We start from the raw sequence: 24,680 nt of genomic DNA, 5'->3' as shown, positions 1-24,680 counted from the left end.
ACTGGTTTGAACACTGTCTTGTATACTAATTTAGTGTTCCGACTAATTTCTCTCATTCCATATGAATTTATTCAATTGACTGCCTACCATACCAGCTTTGTTGATTCTGTTGTCTGTTTCCATATTTAATTTACCATCTTCACTAAAAATCGTGCCTAATTAGATGAAATGTTTTACTTGTTCCACAGGTTCCCTGTTCACAAACAGTTAACATTTTCAACCTATTTTCTACCTAATTCTACCTATTTTCATTGTCTTTTTAATGCTGACCTTCATCACATACTATTACAACAGTTATTCAATTTAGTCAGGGAATCTTGCAAACTTGTAGCGGATTTATTTAGAAGTATAACATTGTTCGCATAAAGCAAAGAGCTGACATTAACATCTCCAATTCTGATATCATGTTTAATACCACTTTCCTTCATAATGTGATCCATATAGATAATGAATAACAGAGGGAATAATGTACATCCTTGTCTCACACCAGATTTAACATTAAACCATCTTCCTGTACTTCCTTTAATTCTAATTGCTGACTTACAACTCAAATAAAGACCAAGTATTGCTTGATATAATGCCCCATTGACACCATATAACTGCACCGTATTGAATAGCTTCTCTCTTGGCACCCTGTCATATGCCTTTTCCAAATTGACAAAACTTAAATACAGATCTGTGTTATATTCCCATGATTTCTCCACTATTTGTTGTAAAGTGAAAATCTGATCCTGACAGCCTGTTTGGCCTGAATCCAGCTTGTTCTTCACCAAGCTTTTCTTCCACAATTCTTCTCAACCGTTTCTCAAGTATACTTGCATCGATCTTGCCAGGAACACTCAGTAGGGAAATACCTCTGTAATTTTCACATTCAGTTTTATTTCCCTTTTTATATATGGGTACTATGAGAGCTCTACTCCAATCATCGGGAATTCGTCCCTCTGTCCAGGCTTTCTGAACTATGCAGTGCAGCCACTGTAAGACTCTTATACCACCATACTTCAGCATTTCTGGTCGAATATCATCTACTCCTGCTGCCTTTCCACATTTCAAGTCTTTGATGGCTTTTTCTACTTCAAGTATGGATATGCATTTCTGACTGCATGCATGGTCAGTGTTTTTTACCACTGTGCTATCATCACTGCTTGTTTCTTTTAGCAGTTTTTCAAAGTAATTACTCCATACTTCAAGGATATCTTTTTCTCCTGTTTTCATGTCAACTTTATCATCTCTAATTTCTTTTATTGCACTCTTTCCTCCATTTCTGAACTTTTTCAACAGCCTCCAGAATGTTTTGCCATCTTCCTGATATTTATTTTCTATATTCTTGCCAAAGTCTTCCCATGACTTTTGTTTAGCTAGTTTTACACAGTATTTTACTTTTTTACATTTCTCTCTGTATTCTCTAAGAGCACAAGCTGATTTATTTGCCAGGAACTTTTTATATGCTTTCTTCTTTTCCTTCACTCCCTCTTTAACTTTCTGTGTCTGCCATGGAGTTCTGATTTTTCTATCCTTGCAGCAACCTGACCACATATCTCTCTGGCTTAATCAATCTGGGTTTTCTTCAAGGCTTGCCATTGAATCTCCAAGGTTCGGTTTCTGTTCTCAAACTCTTTCATTTTTTATTCAATAATCTTTGTGTATTTTAGTCTACAGTTCACATCTGAGAGCTGCTCAACTTTTATTCGCTTTAAAACTTTCTTACATGGCATTCTTTTCAATATGAAATTCAATTTTATCCTGCTCAAGACTAAATAGTGATCACTTCCAATTTCAAATCCTCTGTACACTCTGGTGTCCTGCACCAGGGAGAAAAACATCACTATCAACAATAACATAGTCAATGAGACTTTTCTTATTCCTTGCCTCTTCTCTCCATGTGAATTTGTGCACATTTTTATGTTGGAATATGGTGTTAGTAATAACCAGTCCATGTCCTGAGAAGAAATCCAACTGATATTTGCCATTATTATTAGCTTTGCTCTTTTCTCCAAATTTTCCCAAAATATTTTTGTAAGTCTGACAATCATTTCCTACTCTGCTATTTAGATCCCCAACAAGGACCAACTTTTCCTTTTTCATTGTGCCAGTTGCTTTTTCTAAAGCATCAAAAAATTCCTTCACTTCTACTTTAGTAGAACCTTCTGTGGGACCATAGGCACAAATAAATCTCATTGTCCTATTCCCCATTCTGATATTTGCCCACATCACTATACTTGAGACTGCCTGCATTCAGGAAGATTAGCCTCGTATTTTGTGTTGAATACTATGGCTACTCAACTAATCAATGTTGAGTTGGTGTGTGCTTTCAGATTTGTTCCAGTAGCTGACTTTTCGCTGTTCACGCTGGTTCCCTGGTGGAAACAACGGGGGCCTTGTTTAACCAGGCGACGCCCCAACTGGCATGAAATTTTGTTATGTTGTACCATCATTTTCTATATTGGTTTAAGCCAGTAAGAATACAATTTGGTCAGCTAAATCCCAAATTGCCAGCCCATCATCGTTCGTTCAGTATCTAAGTAGATACCCAATAGGGTGCACCACGAGAAGGAGGATTGGACATTAGGTCAGAAGCCCTGGTCGGTTCTCTGCATTCCTTTAAAGGCTATGTGGAGGTCTCCTCTCAGTTATACAACTTTCAACCGTACGCACCACAAATATTATTATTCTTTTTTCTGACACCTCCAAGGAGTCCGAAGACTCGTCGCGGGAGGACACCTACAGCTGTCTCAACCACTACACCGAACCTCTACCACGAATCATCTCCATCAACGCCATCTACTGGCCATCACAACTAGTATTTTTTGTCTGTAAATTGTGTGTGTTCTGAAGGGCCGATTTGTCTGTATGTGGGATGAAAAACCCAAGTTTCCAGGAGAAAAAACCCTGCTACCTCCAGATGAGATCGGCTAATTCACCTTCGATTGAAATCGTGCAGATAAAAATTCCTCCCGTCACGACGAGAATTGAACTTAGGCCTATTCCAATCGAAGGGCACAATACCGTCGTTTTTCCAATTGCGCTACGGAGCTTTATATATATATATATATATATCAATAATTGATGAAAAAAAAATCCTAAACCCACCCATGGTACAAAATGTACTGTAGGTTTGCAAATAACCTTTTGTGAGTAGGAGCAACATAAAAAAGAAATTAAATAAGAAATAAATTTAAAAAATGACAATAAACCTGGTTAAATTTTGGCAATATCAAGAATATTGGTGTGACCGATATTCTTGATATTGCTTCATATTTTTGTTGTTGTTGTTAATCCTTAGATGATTTTTTTCCCTATATATATACACTAAAAAATACCAATTATATACAAAATTTGTAATCGATTAATTATTCAATCTCCATTAAATTGTTTTTTTTTTTTTTTTTTTTTTTTTTTTTTGCAGATGACAATTGGCTAACTTTAACACCTGAACAGCTGGATGAAACTTTATACAAAATGAACCCTAATGAAAGGTCTAGAACAAAGTTAACAGTTAGTGATATCGATAAAGAAAGGTAAACAAACAAATAAAAAAATTATGTTATATGTATACAAAGAATTATTCTAATAATAATAATTGTAATGTGAATGGTACTGAGCTTATCATTTACAGTACTCTAGATTGGCTGAGTGTCGAAATAAAGTAGAATTAATTTTCAAACAACAGTAATATCTAATAATTATTTATCTTAAGAAATTGTGGTAAAGCATGTTATTGTATCTTGTACTAACAGCAAATAATAATACACTATTTTCAAATTTTTGTTCACTGGTAGTAAATGTGATTTTTCATTTTCTTGAATTTAGCAAAGAGGAACGCTTAGCTAACAAAATAACTACTAGTTTGAACGCATTTGTTAGTCATACATCTAGTTTAGATGGTGCAGAATTTCCTAAATATAACTCAAAAAATAAGAAGCAGAAAGTTGACTTTGACCCTGATATATTTTCTGATGCTGTTAATGCCATTCTAGGTAAGTATAGATCTCCAATCCCACATATTATCATTCCTTTTCTATTTTGTAATAGTGGTAAAAGATTTGATCCTTACTTTCAATTTTCTGATATGTACCATCAAGGGATGTTCAGGCTATTAAGACAGCACTACATGATTGAGTATACATCATTATTAATCTCCTGTTCACAATTTTTCTCCAAATTAATCTATTACTTGTTAGCACTTCAGTATTGTCATATCTAACATTTCATGCTTCTAAGGCACTTTTGACTGAATCAATCCGCCCAGACCTCTGGATTTCTTTCTTGGCATCAAACACCTGTTTTGCCAACCTTTCGTCATCCAATATATATTGAAGTGGCCATACCATCTTAGATTAGCTCTTCTTACACATTCTTGAATGCTATTAATGTTAAGTTTCTTTCTAATATCTTTATTTTTAATATGATTCTGCCACCGGTTCACCTCATTGGTTCACTCCACTAATTTTTCTCAAAACCCCCATATCTCTAGTTTTTGATCAAGTGTTTTATTTCTAACACAACTCTCAGAACCATAACTTAAAACTGGTTTGAACATTGTCTTGTACTTCTAGTTTGGTGTTTTGGCTAATTTTTTTCTCTTATTCCATATGAATTTATTCAGCTGGCTACCCACCATACCAGCTTTGCTTATTCTGTTGTCTATTTCCAGATTTAAAAATTGCCATCTTCACTAAAAACTGTGCCTGAATATCTGAAATATTTTATTGTTCTATAGGCTCTCCATTCAGAATGCAGTTTATGTATTCAGTGTTTTTTTCTGTTTTCATAGTTTTGGTCTTCCTATTGCTGATTTTCATTCCTGATTTTTTACAGCTGTTATTATACTTTTACATCCAAACTTCAAGACTGCATTTAGTTGAATTAAACCAATATCCCCATTCATTGCCCATCTGTCCAGCTTATTCAAATCCTCTTGAAAGACTACCACATCTGCAAACAACTGAATGTTTCTCCTGCAATTAATTGATATAAAGGCTAAACAATGCAGGTCCCAGTAATGAGCCCTGCAGGACCCTATTTGTAACCATCTGCTTCTTCATACAAAACTCTGTTGGGTTTTAATATGGCTATTATTTTGATTCTTTTAAAGACTGTTGGAAGGTTTCCCATCCTTAAAATGTGAGAAAAGAATCTTGTTAGCCATTGACGAGCATTTTTTCCATAATTAACCAAAATTCAGGATGAATACCATCAAAGCCTGATGCTTTGCCAGTTTTAACCTCCTTTAAGGCATCAGTTATTTCGTCTTGGTAAATTCTCTTGAAAATTGGGAACTATCAGCTGCACTTTGTCTTAAGTTTCTTAGTGATCTTTTAACCTGTTGTGTATGTTGATGATCTTGAGGGGCTCTAGACAGCGAGGTTATTCGACAGGCAATTTGATCTGGAGTCACCAAAGGATCTTTACAAGTGAATGGGTTACTTCCACCTAACTTCTTTAATAGGCTCCATGTTTTTCTACTTGATTGTTTAAAGTCTTAAGTCTTCTGTAGTTTTTATTTTATCTATTTTTCTCTGTGCTTGTTATCAAGCTTCTGGGGTAATTCATCAGCTATGTCAAAGTCACCAGATTCTAAATAGACTTGGAATAGCTTTTCACAGTCTTTATTCCAGCCAGGTATGTATTCCCTTGGAATATGACTTCTTCACTGTTGATATGACTGCTCCAATGAATCTGTTGTAATTTTCACTCACAGGTTGTATCCATCTTACCATTTTATCCAGTTCTTGAGAAAAGTCCTGCTAGTTCTCTTTCCTAAAATTCCATCTTGGTTGTGGAATGGACCATATTTTTGGTATTTGTATTCCTACTTCTACCAATACTGGGCAGTGTTGGCTGTGTGGAAAATCTTCAAAGACTCGTCTTGTGTTTAGCAGCTGATTTTGCAAATTTTGGGTAACGAAGCAGAGGTCTGGGTTGTATTCCCTCTTCCATGCTGCATCCTTAAAGGTTCCTTTGTGCTTTGCATCAAATTTAAGCTAAGATTGTTCTGCTCAGCCCATTTTGTTAATGCTTCACCATTTCCATCATTATTATTGTAAATCCACAGGGTGTGATGCTATTAAAATCTCTTATGTAAATAGTAAGATGTGGAAATATGGGAATTACTTCAGGTAGCCATTCTACTAGGGGAGGCATATAGATGTTAACCACTGTGAGATCTTCAATTTTCGCTATGAGAGTGTGTATATTCTGATTAATATGTGCTGATATTAAGTGAGCATTCTTTATATTATTGTATACTTAAGTTGCACAGCCATGAGCTTGGTGATGTGTAGCTCCTAGTATATACCCTGCAATTTTTCCCTTAGATTTCAGTTGTTGTTCATTATCTGTGTTAGTCTCTTGAATGACAGTTACGTCTGTTTCATTTTCTTGAAGGATTTTTGAAAGATATTGACTTTTAGCAAAGCTGTTGGCAAATCCAGAAATTAGCACCCAGTTTTCTTTTTTTGTGTCCTGAAAAAAAACCGATTGGTGATTGTATAGTTTTTGGTTTCATGTGTCTATAGTCAGGAGATCGTTAAGATAGGTCTGGCTGCCAGCAATTGCTCTAGCTCGTTTAGCATTACCCAGGGTGCACCACGTGGAGGTGAGCTAGAAATACACTCTGGCAACAAATGATTAGTCATTTTGAAGAAACAGGATCATTGGGAGTTACACATGGCAGAGTTTGCAAACCATTCAGTTCAGTGAATGAAGTAGCTACTACTGTTGTAATAGCATTGATTCCTGCAGCACGTGTTGTATTAGGACACATGGATGTGCTTTATACAACTGTCATGAAGATTTTGCATTTCTACTCCATTCAAGATAACCCTGACAAAAGAGTTGTGCCTACAGGGCTTTGAAAGTTGACTGACATTCACTTTAACATTCCTTGCTCATGTGGAGTTGGACGCTGCATGACCATGGATGATTTTGTGGAGAATTAAGGCTTACTTTCACCTGAATGGAGCTGTGAATACAAACAATTGCTGGGCATGGGTTATGCAAAATCCACATGCAATCCAACAAATTCCTTCACATTCACCCAAAGTTACTACCTGGTGTGGGCTTACAGCTTCATTATCATTGGACCATTCTTCTTTGAGGACATTCACCAGTCAGGGCCTGTCACCTGCTCAGTTACTGCTGAGAGGTATTGTGATATGATAAAAAATTTTGTTGTGCCACAGCTACGGCAGCAGCGCATGAGCACGGATTCAGTCATTTTCGTGCAGGACGGGCCCTTGCACACATTGGTTGATCCATATAAGAGGTTCTTTGGGAACATTTCATTGAATCCAGTGATCAGCCATGCATTTTCCAAAGCATGACTACCTGATCTGATCCCCTGTGACTTTTGGCTCTAGTGGATTTCTCAAAGATAGAGTTTATCAGAATTATCATTATAAATTGCCTGCATGTGAGCAACATCAGTCCCGACCTGCTGCGTTCTACTGTTGAACACACTGTGCAAAGGATGAAGTTTGTGGCATACTGGGAAGGGCAGCACATTGAAGAATAGTCCTTGAATGCATAATGGAAGTGAATAAAAATGTGTTATTTATGCTTTTGTCGCTTTTCTCCTTACACACACACAGAAAAAATACATCTACATTTGGTATGTCATACAGTGCCCCTTGGTGGTGAATTTTGCAACTATTTTTTTCTCAGATATTGCTTTTGTGTGATGTACAATGTATCCCCACAAAGTTTTGCAGCATTTCAATAACTAAGTGGTGCTCCTCAAGGCCTTAAACAGGTATACTTTTGATACCCTGTGTATGTGTATATGTTATGGATAATGTAATAAATCCGGTTATTATTAATACAAACCAAATAATGAGGTTAAAGTGAATAATTTATGAGAATTAATCACATGAACCGGTAATTAGTAATAATTCCTAGAGGAGTCTGTAAATGTAATAAAAACATGTTTCAGAAAAAATAGGAGATAAATACCTAATTATATGATTATATTGTTGTCTGGTTAAAACAAATTACTTATTTTTGTAGGAAAGACCTCTGTGGCACTTGGAATTACAAAGGATTTCTGACTTACATTTGCAGCGATTTGAGTTACAATGGGCTGTACAATTGCAATATTGGAAACCTTGACCACCTAAATTAGAATTCTTGCGGTCACATTCCCATTCTCTTAGACTTATCTCAATATCAGGAACTTCATTAACTGAAATAAAAGTTTCCTTACAAACAGTAAATTTGTTCCTCGAATAGAATTGGTTTACAATACCATATTTTGTACCAATTTATATAGGTTTTCATTCTCAATAGAAATTATAACAGCTATAATATTCCGATTATTGGTCTTAGCCCAATTTGCATCTGGAAATTTAGTCATTGAAAGTCGTAACATTTTTTCAGCTTGCTTCTTAAGTGACTCTTAGCAGAGTTTCGAGATTCTTGAATTTTTTTTGTGATTTCATTGAGTGCAAAAGAAGTACTTTCCTTACTTCATTCATTATTTTCTAATCCAACATTAGTTAAATTTTTTATTTTATCTTCCTTGTCAATCGTTCCTCTTTAAGAAGAATGTTGTGTTCCTTCGATTTGGCTCTCCAACAGATAAGTATTCACTCATATCATCTATTTCCACTTCTACATTGTCACCGTTCTCTGTCCTAATACTGCTTTCCCTCTCTGAGATTATCTTCTGACATTAAACATCCTTATTAGTTTGATCTTCTTCACTCATGATTTCTGACAAGGTATCGACTGGTAAGTATGTTTTCAAACATAGTTTCATAAGGACTGCGATCTATTGTGCTCTGCTTTTCATAAATTGAATAAATTTTATCCCTTCCAACCATTTTGGAAGGGATAAAATTTAGCCCTATCTGCATTTATTCAGATGCAGATAGGGCTAAGACCAATAACTGGAATATTATAGCTGTTATAATTTCTATTGAGAATGAAAACCTATATAAAGTAGGTACAAAATATGGTATTTTAAACCAACTCTATTCGAGGAACAGATTTACCGTTTGTAAGGAAACGTTTATTTCAGTTAACGAAGTTCCTGATATTGAGATGTCTAAGAAAATGTGCCCGCAAGAATTCTAATTTAGGTGGTCAAGGTTTCCAACATTGCAATTGTACAGACCATTGTAACTCAAATCGCTGCAAATGTAAAAAGTCAGAAATCCTTTGTAATTTTCCAAGTGCTACAGAGATCTTTCCTGCAAAAATAAGTAATTTGTTTTTAACTGGACAACAATATAATCATATAATAAGGTATTTATCTCCTATTAAATAAAATATTTTTTATAAAACATGTTTTTATTACATTTACCAGACTCCTCTAGGAATTATTAATAATTACCGGTTCATGTGATTAATTCTCATAAATTATTCACTTTAACCTCGTTATTTGGTTTGTATTAATAATAGTTGGTAATTATTAATAATCGGATTTATTACATTATCCGTAACATATATATATTTTTTTTTTTTTTTCTCTTCCAGATTTTTCTATTCCAGAATCGGACAGTGATCAGTCCAGTTCTTCAATGAGTGGCTACAGTGATGAAGAAGATGTCCTACTGAATGAAGGTAGATACCATGTCAGAATGAAGATCCATAGCATTTATAATTTGTTTACACATCTTCTTGCTGAGTGAGTGGGAGAGATATGAATCTAATATTCTATCATAGTTTTCTGGTGTATCCTTGAGGGATACTTAACATGAATTCATCAGATATTCTAATGGCCTAATATAGTTACTATGTCATTAACTAGTGTCCTATTGCCAATTTTCTTCCCAATGGGTTTATTTGTTATGTCTCCGATGTTGTATCAGCTCTTATTTTTTATCTTCTCTAATTGCATTCATTCACCTATATATCTTTTAGGTAGAAAGTTTTTTTTTTTCACTTGGTTACGAAGGATCACTACCCAGACTGGTTTCAACCTTTATTGAGGTCTCATCTGTGGGAGCTAGATGCAGGAAAATACTAAGGTTAAATCAAAGCATTAGTCATATTTTCCATATACAAGTAAGAAAATAGTGAGTCACCATATTATTAAAATAATCTGGATCAAAGATAATTGTAAAAAACATATTGTTTTTTTCACTTGGCTATGAAATATTATTCTTGTCTTAATCATTTATCGAAGTGTAAGCCAAGTTTGCATCTGAAGTATCTTCATGACTAGTCTACTTGTATGTAGAGGCTGTTGACTTCATATCACTCAGTATACCATAATGCTTTTGTAACCAAGTGAAAAAAACAGTTGACAACTATTGCTGATCTAAATGGTTATCCACCATTTTCTACTTGTTTATGGAACATATGTGACCTAATTTATTTTATATTAACATCTTCTTGGGTCTAGTTCCCACTGATGAGACATCACTGAAGGTTGGTCTGGGTAGTGACTGTTCCCATAATGCTGCCAGTTGATGTGAAGTCAGCAACCTTTATATGCAAGTAGACTAGTTGTGAAGATACTTCATGTACAAACTTATGCTTATGCTTTAAATAATATAATTTCTTGTCAAGTATAATATATCATCTATATCTTAATCCTTCTCTCAATCTTCTTGTCATTTTTGCTTCATATACACCCGTTCCCATCTTCTTGCATATTAGGCTCAATTGGACAAGTACCATGGCTTATTTTTTTAAACCTAATTAATGCTTTGATAGGATAGTTAATCTTATCTGCATAGTGTATTATGGCCAGTTTGTCTGTCTTGTAGGAGAAAAAGCTTGTCTCAGTATTGGAACATCTCGCTCATCATCTGAAAATCCCTGATAGAGGTTGTTTGTTTCTTAGATGGGATTCACACCCAGGTCTTTCTGGCCAAAGGATATCATCGAACCAACTTAGCTTGTGGAGGCTTATACTTCGTATACATGTGAAGCATAACCTTACACAGTCCTGAATATTGTAAGATTCTTTCCTGATTTCTTAATTTTTAATTTGATTCTGCCATTTTTACCATCTGTTTACTACTTGAATATTTCTGAGCAATCTCCTCTTGTAGCTTTTTTTCCATTCTTGGATCAATTATATATGTAAAAATTGGTTTTAAGAGGATAACATCATATACATAAAAACTAAGCTTAATTTCTAAATTGAAATCAGGTTTATTATCCTTTCCTTTATACTGTGACCCATGTAGATACAAATAACAGCAGTTATTCTACAGTGCTTTACTTTATGTAAACTTCAGTTCCAATGCATTCTGGAGTATTTTTTCCTTGATATCATATGCCTTTTTCAGATCACCTTAGCTTAGAGATTTTTGCTGGATTCTCATGGTTTCAGAAGAGTTTGTCATTCCCAGTTTACCTAAATTTTCATTCTTCTTTTTTACAGTCCATGTTTCACTTCCATATAATAAAATCGATTTAGGCAGGACATTACATAGTATGATTCTGGTGTGTTTTTGTCCCAGGGATGACTTAAATATATTATTATTATGTAGTTACTTTTGATATTTTAATGTCTATAGTTTTTTTTTTTTTTTCTCATCTTCATGTGATAAGTTGCATCCCAGGTATTTGAAAGTATTTACTTGTTCTAATATTTTATTATCTATTGCTATTTTACTTATTGGTTTTCTCCTTTGAAAGCCATTATTTTTGTCTTTACATTTAATATTCTCATATTATATTGTTCTGAAATGATTTTAATGATTCTTAATGATTTTACTAATCTTTGTAAATTAGTAAAATCATCTTCTGATGTAATTAATACAATTTGATCATTTGCAAATAATACAGTATCTATCTTTATTTGTGAGTTTATTTGTACACCAAATGGGTTATGTTGTTTCCAGATTGTTATAATTTTATTTATATATGCAGGGCGGAGGAACGGGGAATCAGATCGCCAATGTGAGATGGATAGTGAATAGAGCACAGGAGTATCAAGGGAATGTCTACCTTTGTTTCCTTGACTATAGCATGGCTTTTGACTCTGTGTTGGGGGCAATGTGAGTCCCAGAGCATTTCGTTGTTCTTCTGAGGAGTCTTTATTGTGAACAAGCGCTACCATCTGAGCAGATCTTGGAGAAACTGGGTATTTCATAATGGGTGAGGGGGTGCGACAGGGATGTATTTTGTCTCCCTTCCATGTTTGACTTGTACCATGAATGCATTTTGGGAGTGGCAGGGCTGGAGGGGTAGTAATAGTTTGGGGTATGCAGATGATACCGCTTTGCTGGCAGAGTGCAAGGAGGATTTGGAGGAACTTATTGTGAAATTTAAAGAGGAAAGTGCTAAATGTGGTCTTGAATTTAACCTTAAAGGGACAAAAGTTATGGCAACATGTGAACTTAATGATTTTGAAGTGGATGGAGAGAGAGTGGAGGCAGTTAACAATTTTGTACTGAGATCCCAAATTGATAAAGATGGTTATTTGCTGAGGAGGTTGGAAGAGGATTGTTACTCGGAAAGAAAGCAATGACAAATTTAAGCAAGATCTTTAAAGATAAAATTATTAGCCTCTTAACAAAAATCAGAATAGTGAAAGCAATGGTGTTTCCTGTAGTACTGTGTGGATGTGGGGGTTGGACCCTGGGAAAGAGTGAAAGAGGGAAGATAAATGCATTTGAATTGTGGGTTTGGAGATGCTTGCTAAGAATACCATGGACTGCAGGGCAGGCCAATAAATCGGTGATGGGTGGAATAAAGCAAGATTGCTCCCTCGAAGCTATGATCATCAAGCAAAAATTGTCATACTTTGGACATATTATGCGAGCAAATGATAGTCTAGAGTTGATGGAGTCAGGAGAAGAAGGGGACCGGGAATTGGATGGGTGGATTGAGTTGGGGAGGCAACTGGGGGTGCACTTGGAAATTCTGGGTGACATGGTCGGAGATAGATCTGAATGCAGAGTGTGTGTTCATGGGATCGCCAGGAGTCGAGGGCTACTCGATGAAACATAACTAATACATATAGTAAAACCCGGTTTTACATTTTCCTGCCATTTACGCCATTTTCAGTTGGTCCTGTCTTAAGGCCTATTCTTATGATATATTGTTTTCCCACCATTAACAACTTGATGTGGACGTGATTTGCAGTTTTTTCTTGGGTGGCAACAGTGATTTTCGAATTGATTTCCTCTCATTCAAATCGATTTCTGTAGAAATCTGCTCATTTCTGTTCCCAGATGGCATTGCTTTCAGCTGTAGTTTCATTTCCACCATCACTTACAGTAGCAATGAGTGATTCCGTGAAGTTTTCATATCAGTAGCTCATGGCACCCGTAACATGTTGTGATGCGATTTCACATTCACAGTGCTGTATTGAAATCGTGAACAAGGATCATAAACAAATTGTGAAATCACATTCACACTTCTACCAAGTAACAATAGTAACAAGTAACAAATACTCATGAATATTAGATATCAGTGAATAAACCACAGTTTGTGACATATCGCTTCACTAGCTTGCAGTGTTGGTGTTCGTAGTCGCAATTCAGAAGCACGTGGTTGCAGAATTTCTGCTACGTAATTTAGTGTGTGATAGTTGCTTTCAAGTTGTGGTGGCGGTCTTTTTTCTCCATTTAGTAACATGGAGAAAAAAGACAGAAAATGTATTTCAGTAGAAGAAAAGATGGCAATTCTGCGACGTGTAGATCTGCATGCCGGAACACGTGTGCAATTAGCAAAAGATCTTGGACTCTCTGTGTCCACTTTGAACACGATAGTAAAAAACACGGCAAGCATTGAACTCAATGCAAAGCAATCTGGTGTATGTCAAAAAAAAAAATGAAAATATATCCAGATGATGAATTGGATAAACTTGTGGTGGAGTGGTTTGTTTCTATGAGAGTGTTGGATATTCCAGTCGATGGTACTATACTTCAAGCGAAAGCCCTTGAATTTGCTGCGAGGTTGGGGATTAATGATTTTACTGCGTCAAATGGATCGGTTAATCGTTTCAAGACTCGTCACAATATTGTGTATAATCAAGTGTGTTGAGAAAGTAATAGTGTTGCATGGGAAACTGTAAACAGTGGAAACATGAACTAAAGACTATTATTCAGGACTATGAAATAAAAAATATTTTCAATGTTGATAAAACTGGGCTCTTTTATAACATGCTGCCAAGTAAAACATTGTTTTAAAGGAGAGAAGTATCACGGTGGAAAACTCAGCAAGCAGAGGGTAACGGTTTGCTCATGGTCAATGCTGATGGATCAGAAAAATTACCTCCACTGGTAATTGGTAAATTTAAAAAGCCAAGGTATTTTAAGAACGTGAAAAATCTGCCTACTAAGTATGATGCCAACAGCACAGCAGTGATGACCAGCAGCATCTTCACATCCACCATGCATGCTCTGGATGCTAAAATGGGGGCAAATCACCACAAAATACTACAACTGCTAGACAAATGTCCTGCATACTCTGAAGATCTGCAACTCAGAAATATTAGATTAGTGTTCTTTCCTCCCTAATTGTACAAGTGAGCTTCAGCCATTAGATCTGGGCATCATCCATGCATTTAAATGGAAATATAGAAAAATGCTTGTTGAAAAAGCTGTGTTTATGCATGATAATGGTATGGTCCCAAAACAAATGACCATATCAATCCTTGATGTGGCTAAGGCATGGTTACATGTTACTCCTGAAACCATATCCAACTGTTTCCAGAAGGCAGGAGTTACGTTTGTGGAAGAGGAGGAACAACTACAGGAGGAAGAAGAAGATATGTCAGAGTCCAACAACAACTGGTATGTAATGGATGAATGTTCCTCATTTCAAGACTGTGTTGATGCTGGTGTGATCACATCAGTGGTACCAAGTGTAGAAGATATCCTTTCCAACCACCTTGATGAAGAAGTGGTTGAAGAAGACTGTGATTAAGAACCTACCATCCCTACTAGTAAAGAAGCAATGGAAGCTATCTCTGTTTTGAGGTGGTGTATTGCAAGTGCATCTGGAGACGATGAGGGCATTTAATGCCTTATATACTGTGGATAGGCAGGTGGAACATATAAAAGTGCAGAAAAAGTAAAAACAATCAACAATTAAAGATTTTTTTTAAATGGTTAAGTGTAAGTAATTTTAAATTCATTTATTTTCAGTTATTAAATTTTGTAATCTAGTATGCAGAGTCACATACTAGCAGTAAGTCATCTTTTAGCCTCTTTTTAATGTTTTTTACATTTCCTGCTATTTACACTTTTTTCCATCAGTCCCCTGGAAAGTGTAAAAAAGGGGTTTTACTGTATATTCCAAAAGTAGAGTAATAGGGTACATCCTTAATGTATCTTTCCGTTCTGATATTTTATTTCCTGTATATATTTTAAGCAATTTTTGTCTATTAATTTTTATGTAAGGCTTTTTCATAATCAATGAAAGACGTGTTTCATGTTGAAATTTTCTTCTCTTTTAGATTAATAATTTTAGAGTAAATATCGAGTATATGCAAGACTGGCCTATTCAGAATCCATTCTGTTCTTCGAATAGATTGGTCTCTATAATATTGTTTAGTTTCTCTTTTAATATTCATGCATATATTATTGTACAGACGTCTCGATGGAGTCCGAAGACTCTGCGCAGGAGACACAATCTATCACCTCTCCTTGAACCATTAACAGACAAAGCGCTAATAACTGACTCTGGCTGCCATTTCCATTCATTCACAACTCTCCTTGTTCTGCCCCATACAACTACTGAAACATTTCCCTTCATCAAACCCTTTAAGTAAATGTTTCTATCATATCCCCTCTTTTTTGCCTATCAACCTACTTCTGCAGTCCAGTCCACACACACACCCTTAATCTATCCTCATAGGAAATGTTCAACAGACTACTCTCCACCACTTCCACATCCTCAAGAAACCCATAAGACCAGACCTGAGCACAGTAATCCAGATGAGAATGTATCAAGGTCTTATAAACAGGATGGCACAACTTCCTTATCTCTACTTGGTGTGTTCTTTAATTACCAAGTAATCTTATGAGCTACATTAGCACTATGCCCTATAAACTTCAACTCTGTCTACCACCATAGCTAAATCCCTAGTTTCATCCATTTCCATCAGTGTTGTACGCAACTTATAAACTCTGTATCCCAAAATGCATAACTTTACATTTCTTCACATTAACCTGATGCCCATAATGACAGACTATTTAAATCATCCTGCAAGCTCTTCACTATTACTTTTTGCATCATTGGCAAACAACTGAATATTTCCTTTCAGATTATTTCCTATATCATTTACGTACAAATTAAACAGTAGTGGTCCTAGTACTGAACCTTGCAGCACACCACTATTCACTAGCTTTCAGCTGGATTCTTCTCCTCCATATACCACTTTTTGATATTTGTCCAGCATTTGCCTTCTTATCCACTTAACTAGTGTTATATCCATCCCCATTTGTTCTAATTTGTGTAATAGAGTTCTTGTGGTTTTTCTCTCAAAATACCTTTGCAAAATCCAGCAGAATCATAATGCAGCCATTTTCCTTATCCAACTCAGCTGTAACTCCTTTATGAAAAGTTAGTATATTACTAAGGCATGACTGACCCTTCACAAAGCCATGTTGTCCCTCATACAGTATCATATTCCTATCCACACAACTCCTGAAATACTGATTGTTCTAATTTGCTACTGCAGTCTTATAACTTCCTTATGCAAGGGAATAATTTTGCCCTCTTTTTACTTGTTTGGAATTCTACCAGAGCTGAGACCTGAATAAAAGAACCTAGTCAGAGGCATTGCCAGTTCCATCACATTCCTGCAAAACTAATCCTACAGCTGTATTCACACTGAGATTATGCAATATCCCAAGTACCTCCAATTCAATAACCTCTGTTCCCACATAAGTCTCTGTTTCATGTCACAACATTAACCTCACTTGTATGATCTCTTCTTCTTCTTTGGTCCATCAGTCCGAAGATTGGTTAGTTATAGCAGCACATCATAGCATCCAGTCTTGTGACCTTTTATCTCTTCATAACTCTTAGCATCATTATGTTATTTATATATGAAATTCTTGGTCTGCCTCGTGGCCTATTTTCTTCTACAGTTACCTCCATTATTTCTGTAATCAGTCCCCCCATGCTTCAGATGGTGTCCATTTAGGCTTTTTCTTCTCTTATTGATGTGGTTCATTAGTGACCACTCTTCATGAACCATATTTAGAGCTTCATTACTTTTTCTGTCCAACTAATTTTCATCATCTTTCTCCAGCACCAAAGTTCAAATGCCTCCAACCTTTTGATGTCTTGTTTTGTTAGCATCCAAACCTCACAACCATATAATGCAATGCTCCATATGGAAGTTTCAACTAGCCTCTTTTGAACTGGGTGCCAAGTCCTTTACCAGTAAAAATGTTTCTTCTTGTTGTAGAATATTTTTTTTTTTTTGGCCAAGATTATTCGTGCTTTAATATCTGATTGGTTTCTTCCATCTTCTGTAATAAGACTTCCAAGATATTTAAAAGAGGATATCTGTTGTATTAGTTTATTATTATTTCCAGGTTTATTTTCATTGGATTTGCTTTACTTGTAATTAATTTTTAGGCTGTACTGTGTGAAAATTTCTTCCATCTTTGTCAGGGTGGCTTTCAGTTTGTCTTTGTTATCAGCTATAATTGCTATATCATCTCTGCAAACCATAGCCAGTTAATATCAATTCCATTTATCTTAATTCCTGTTTCTATTAGTTCTTTCAATTTATTTATTGCATCCTCAATGTAGAAATTAAACATTATGGGTGAAAGAGAGCACTCTCTTGTCTTACACCTCTACGTATTCTTGCTATTGCAGTTTTTGTCTTACTGCTGGCGGTTTCTATTAGGGCTTCTTGGTGCTTGTAAAGATTAAATATGAGCCTTCTATCTCTCCAATCTACCTTTATTGTTTTTAGGAGGTGAAACATTTGGTTCCAGTCAATATCAATACTATCAAAGGCTTTTTTCCAAGTCAAGAAAGACTATCAGAGTATCTTGATTCTTCTCAAATCTTCTTTTGATAACCGTTCTTAGCGCTAGGATTGCTTCTCTTGTTCCCTGCTGCTTCCTGAATCCAAACTGGTCATTGCCAATATACTCTTCAGCATTTTTTGTATAATTTTTTAGAAGTATTTTCGAAGCATGTGATATTAAGCTTATTGTTTGATGATTTTCACACTTGTTTGCATTATTTACTTTAGGAATGGGTATGAGAGAGCATTGTGTAAAGTCTTTGGGAATGATCCCTGTTTCATATATATATATATCCTTTATGATCTTGAAAATGTATGATTTAGTTATGTTTCCTGAATATTTTATTAATTCTGAGGGAATGTTATCCTGGTGCCTTGTTGGCTGACATTTCATTTAGTGCCGATTCAAATTCGTCTTTTAATACAGTTGGACCAATTTCTTCCACATCAAGTCTTGTTTCATCTTCTATAGCCCTGCATCTAGATCTTTTCCACTATATAGATCTTCTAAGTACTCTTTCCGAAATTTCTTCCTTATCTTTAAGTATGTTCCCCTGTTTATTTTTGATAATTGTACTTCTTGTCTTGTTTTGCTGGCTTATTCCTTTTATAATGTTATAAGCTTTATCGATTCTTCCAGTCTTTGTTAGATCTTCTATTTTCTTTACATTTCTCTGTATACCATTGTTCTTTTGCTTCTTTACACTTTTTATTTATCTTATATTTGTCTTTGCTTTCTTCATTTTTCTTCATTTAGAGAGGTTTTGTATTTTCTTCTTTCATCTATTAGATATAGAATGTCCTGGGTGATCCATGGCTTTTTTATTTGCTTGTTCCTTAATTCTATGCAGTCATTGCATAGGCAGCCTTGTGATGATTGTATCCTTCAAGTGAGTCTATTTTTCCTCTATGTTTTTCTTTTCCCTCTCTCCAATTTTAATGCTTTTATCAGTTTGCTGTTTATAGTTTCTATGATTTTCCTCTGTTTTCAGGTTATTTATGTTCCATTTGGATCTTTTCCTTGGTTGTGACAGCTTTTTAAATTTTAGATTGCATTTCAATAAAACCAAATTGAGGTCACTGTCAACATCAGCTCCCGGGTAGCTTTTGCATGATTTTGCTTTTTTTTAAACCTATTTCTTGTAATAATATAATCTATTTGGTACCTTCCTATAACCCCTGACATTTTCCAAGTATAACTTCTTCTTTTTGGTACCTCATATTAGGTATTAGTAATGATCAAATTGAATTGGTGGCAGAACTCCAAGAGTCTATCTCCACTTTCATTTCGGCATCCAAGTCTATACTTTCCCACCTCTCTACATCTTTGCCTTCACCCATGACAATAAGATTATCTTCCTTTTTTGGTGAGTTTGATTAGATTCATTAATATCTACATATACTCTCTCTCTCTCAACTTCATCATCATTGTTGTCGCTAGTAGGCATGTAAGCTTGTATTATTATAATATTTGTTGATTTTGCTTCTAGTTTTATCCTTATCAATCTGCTGCTACATTTTATTGAGTTGATTACTCTTATTCCCCATTCCTTATTGAGAACAATTGTGATTCCATTTTTTGCTGTCTCATCACATGAATAAATGATTCTGTAATCACCACTCCAAAAGTCTCCAGTTCCTTTCCATCTCATTTCACTAGTTCCCAATATGGCTATTTTTAATCTATCCATTTCTCTCTTCAAATTTTCCAATTTGTGGCAGGGTTCTCACATTCCACGTCCCAGTGAATGTACAAGGATTTCACTGGTTTACAACCTGGGAAGCCTTGCTTCTTCTCCTGTCATGCACAAGTATTGAGCCATTGTGTGCTTTACTATCTCTTAGAATTTCCATCCATACTGCTGTCTTACAGGGAAAAATAGAAAGGTGGTATCCTGTTGCCTTCCTTGTCCAGCAATAGCCTTCTAAAGTGGCTCAGTGTGCTAGCTGTTTCTCATTCTTCATGAATGTCCACCTACCACAGTATCCTTTACACCGTTGTCACGTCTGGTGATCTTCTGCTGATCAGGATGAAAGTTGTTGCTGCTGTAACTTATTGAATGGCAGTTACACTTCACCATGTCGCATCTTGTCACTGGAAATATGTGGCTTTTTATAGAGATAGCCATGGCACTGTCTATCTCACCACTTCCTGTTGGTAGATGCCATCCCATTGTCCATGACTGCTTATTCAGAGCTTTCCCAGTTTATTTGCAGCTAAACTATGTATCCAGAGGCCATTCCCCTATCTGCAACCTGGGGATGCTCTTGGCAGTATGGGACCCATGCCCACTTGCAAGGGTATGTTGTTGTCTTGTCTTTTGAAGAGTCTTAGATGTTTCCGTGTGCTCCTTGTACTGCTTTGGCTATGTTGATGATTTTGTTTGTATAGAGCTGTTATTCAGGATTAGGATCTATTTCTTGCAAGGCTGCTGTAATTGCTGGACAGGTAAAGATGTGAGTGGGTGTCAGTTCGGTATTGGGGCAGTTGTTGCAGTTTCTATATGTTCTCGTATCATCTATATTGATCTTCATTCCTCTATAATGTCCTGTTCATAGTCTTGCTATCGTTGTGGTCTTTCTGTCAGCACTGATATCAGGAATTTGATGTTGTATCACTGATTTCAGTGGAATTAGTATAGCTTTTGCTAGTGCATTGGCATCAGCAAGAGTTATCATGTGAGTTCCTTGGTTGAGTTCTCTGGCCTCTTTTGCTAATTTATCAGCTGCTTTATTGTAATCAATGCCTACATGAGCAGGATTCCATTGTAAAATGCAACTTTTTCACCATGTTGGACATGTCACCATGTTCAATGGTGACATGGCTATTTAAAGAAAATTTATCTAGACAGGTGCAGGGGAAAAAAATCTCAACAGTGGTCTGTGTAAGATATGAATGGATTGCCAATTGCTCCATTCTTAAAAGACCAAACATAGTACTTTTTTTTCCAGGCCTCCTACATTTTAGGTAACAGATGACAAAAATTTATTTGTTATCAGACATTCATGAACATCCATTATAACATATAGACACGTTTACACAAGAATATTATATTTTAATTTGCCAAATATTTCAGTCTGAAAATAACAGACTATCTTATTTTCTGTTATTTTCAGACTGAAATATTTGACAAATTAAAATATAATATTCTTGTGTAAACGTGTCTATATGTTATAATCTTAATATCACAAGTTTCTCTAAAGAATGAACATCCATGCCTACAATAGAATTTGAACCCACAGCCTTTTGGCTGGAGAATGATGATATTATCCACTTGGCTGACTAAGGACCTATAAAGTAATAGAACATTTTTAAAAAAGACATTGCTAAACTAATAATGATGATTGTTTTTCAATAATTAATGAAGTTAATTTTGAATGTTTGATTTTTTTTTAATACAGATATTAACAAAGAAAAATCACCTCAGAAAGCAGCTGAACTGTTAGAAGATATGAATGTGTATATGGAACAGATGGATAGAGAATTAACACATACAAATGTTGGTCTTAGTTTCGAAAGGTTGACATCGCCTAGACATAATCAAGAATCTACAAAAGTTCAGATAAATGTAAGTATTTAATGTAAATAATTTTTTAAAAATTATTTTATGATCACATAATGTTAACTAATATTTAAATTTTAGATAAACTTTTCATTAAGAAAGATGGTGAAAAAAAAATACATACATTTCTTTACTATCCTTGAAGCTTATGAATAAATTAAACAAGTTAATAATTCAAGAATTTCAACCAGTATATTTGTATTCATCTTCAGCATTTCAGAAGTAGCTACTCTGAATATGATAAAACAAGCATGTGAACATCCGATAAGAAATTAGACATGCAGAGTGAATTTGATGATAACAGAGAGGCAGCATAATCCACACCTGCTGTTAATCATTGCTGCTGAGAAATATGATTTAAAACACACAGTAATTATATGTGTGCATATACATAATTTTCTGTATTTAAGTTTCTGATTAGAGCAGATCCTACATTTTGATCTTCTGATATGTGCTTTAAACACCTTTTTTCTATTTAACTTTCATCTCCCATTCTGTTTTATGTTATCTGCGTTTACATATCAATAACGTCAAGTTTTCTTTTCTGATAACTTTGGTTCTGCTCTAGATGCTGTCTGCTCACATCATTAATTTTTCTCCAATTTTGGATCATCTGTTTTAGATCCAACCCAGCTACGATTCATTTGACAAAATTTATTTCAAGGCTCTTTTATATAGCTACTTTAGTCGTTGGCTGATTTCTCTCTTGTTCTGTATATTAATTTATTCAACCAGATTCCCTATCATTTGACAAAATTCATTTCAAGGCTCTTTTATATAGCTACTTTAGTCGTTGGCTGATTTCTCTCTTGTTCTGTATATTAATTTATTCAACCAGATTCCCTATCATGAGTGTAATATATACCAGTCTTATTTCTATTTATCACTTTCAATATATAATTTGCCATCTTCCCTGAAATAATGTTGTTGTTAAAATGTACAACCTATTCTATACTAACAGTGCAGTTTGATATTTTCTTGCCTGTTTTCACAGTTCTTTTCATTGTTTATTTTAATACCTTGTAACAATAATTAATTTTGAATAAGAATCTTGAGCTAAGATTAATATTTCCTATTTGAAATAGGAATCTTTATTTCTAACTGCTGACTTGAAGCCAAATGTATGCCTCACCCTGTGTAATAGTCCACTTTCACTTGTACTAAATCGGGTTTAGTACAACTTAATTTCACACACATATATATATATATATATTATAAATAACAGTGGAGATATATAATCCTGGCTTCTCTTTTATTTCTAACTGCTGACTTGAAGCCATATGCTATGCCTCACCCTGTGTAACAGTCCACTTACACTACACAGAATTAATGTTTTGTATATATATATATATATATATATATATTTTTTTTTTTTTTTTTTTCCCTTGAAACTTTGGCATATGCTTTTTTTTGAGTTTAAAAGTAGAAATTTCTATTTTAATAATGGCTACACTGCATAATTCAGAATATCAAATTCTAGATAATGGGAGTAGAGATAACATAGGACCAATCTATTAAAAATTAAAAAATACAATGTAGAAACAGAGCCTCTATGAGAAAACAATTGGAGTCTGCAAGAGAAGAGGCTATCCATTAACCACCCTACTGGCTATGACATGTTTTTCTATCATGCAAAACATGTTGGGGGTGTAAGGGTCTGTATAACTGAGAGGAGACCTCCACATAGCCTTTAAAGGAATGCGGAGAACCAACCTGGGCTTCTGACCTTATGTCCAGTCCTCCCCTTCTCATGGTACACCCTGTTAGGTATATACCTGGATACTGAACGAACGAGGATGGGCTGGCAATTTGGGATTTAGCCAACCAAATTGTATTATTGGCTTAAACCAAAATATAAAATGATTGTACAACATGACAGAATTTCATGCCGGCTGGGGATTCGCCTGATTAAACAAGACCCCTGTTGTTTTTGCAAGAGAACCATGGTGAACAGCGAAAAGTCAGCTACTACTGGAACAAATCCTAAACCCATCCCAACTTAACATCACCAGAGTTCAAGATTGGTACTATCAACATAAGAAGCCAGAATGGCAAGGAAATGGAGCTAGCTGAGGAATTGGATAAGTACCAGATCGACATAATAGGAATGACTGTAACAAAAAAGACAGAAACTGGTAAGATCTTTCTGAACAATAAATAGAAAATGTTATATTCAGGCAATAACAATCAGGGGGAAAAGCAGGAGTATTAAAAAAAAAACAAAAAACGATCACTGTGTAAAACTAGCTAAACTAAAGTCATGGGAAGACTTTGGTAAGAACATAGAAAATAAATATCAAGAAGGTGGCAAGATATTTTGGAGGTTGTTGAAGAAGCTCAGAAATGATGGAAGAAAGAGTGCTGTAAAAGGAATTAGAGGTGACATGAAAATTGGAGAAAAAGATATCCTTGAAGTATGGAGTAATTACTTTGAAAAATTGCTAAATAAAACAAGCAGTGGTAAAAAAAAAACAATCACCAGAGATGCAGTAAGGAATACATATCCATACTTGAAGTAGAAAAATCCATCAAAGGCCTAAAATGTGGAAAGGCAGCAGGAGTAGATGATATTCAACCAGAAATTCTAAAGTATATGGAGGTATAAAAGTCTTACAGCAATTCTGCACTGCATAGTTCAGATGGCCTAGACAGAGGAACGAATTCCAGTTGATTGGAGTAGAGCTCTCATAGTACCCATATATAAGAAGGGAAATAAAACTGAATGTAAAAATTACAGAGGTATTTCTCTACTGAGTGTTCCTAATAAGATTTATCCATTTCTCAAGTATACTTGAGAAAAGGTTGAGAAAGATTATGGAAGAAAACCTTGGTGAAGAACAAGCTGGATTCAGGCCAAACAGGCTGTCAGGATCAGATTTTAACTTTACGACAAATAGTTGAGAAATCATGGAATATAACAAAAATCTGTATTTAAGTTTTGTAGATCTGGAAAAGGCATATGACAGGGTGCCAAGAGAGAAGCTATTCAAAACACTACAGTTATATGGTGTCAATAGGGCATTATATTAAGCTATACGGAGTATGGCTATTAAATAACGAGACTGGTTGCAAAAATGTGGTTTATTATTACAATTGTACAAGTTAATTGTTATTCCCTTCAACATACTCCCCTCCTCTATCTATACATCATTGCATACGAATTTTCCATTGTTGGAAGCAGTGCTGCAAGTCACAGTCAAGTGTTATCTGCT

General features: G+C 35.1%; 1 protein-coding gene across 3 annotated transcripts in view; it reads left to right on the top strand.

Moving 5' to 3' along the window:
* The window catches only part of ecd (ecdysoneless cell cycle regulator), a 203,429-nt gene that overhangs the window by 120,981 nt on the left and 57,768 nt on the right, over nt 1-24,680 (top strand). For 2 of the 3 annotated variants that reach the window (XM_090398288.1, XM_090398287.1), the window contains exons 10-13: nt 3,407-3,518; nt 3,811-3,977; nt 9,478-9,564; nt 21,308-21,474. In XM_090398288.1, the coding sequence (XP_090254414.1) occupies nt 3,407-3,518; nt 3,811-3,977; nt 9,478-9,564; nt 21,308-21,474 (533 nt within the window). The remainder of the gene's footprint in view (nt 1-3,406; nt 3,519-3,810; nt 3,978-9,477; nt 9,565-21,307; nt 21,475-24,680) is intronic. The other variant, XM_090398289.1, reaches the window with a different exon arrangement.

The sequence above is a fragment of the Typopeltis vanoorti genome, chromosome 9 (genome assembly GCF_054136105.1).
Source record: "Typopeltis vanoorti isolate ZY-2024b chromosome 9, IOZ_Tvanoo_1.0, whole genome shotgun sequence".
Taxonomy (NCBI): Eukaryota; Metazoa; Arthropoda; class Arachnida; order Uropygi; family Thelyphonidae; genus Typopeltis; species Typopeltis vanoorti.
Note: the sequence above shows the minus strand (reverse complement) of the source record. Positions and strands in the feature narration are given on the sequence as shown.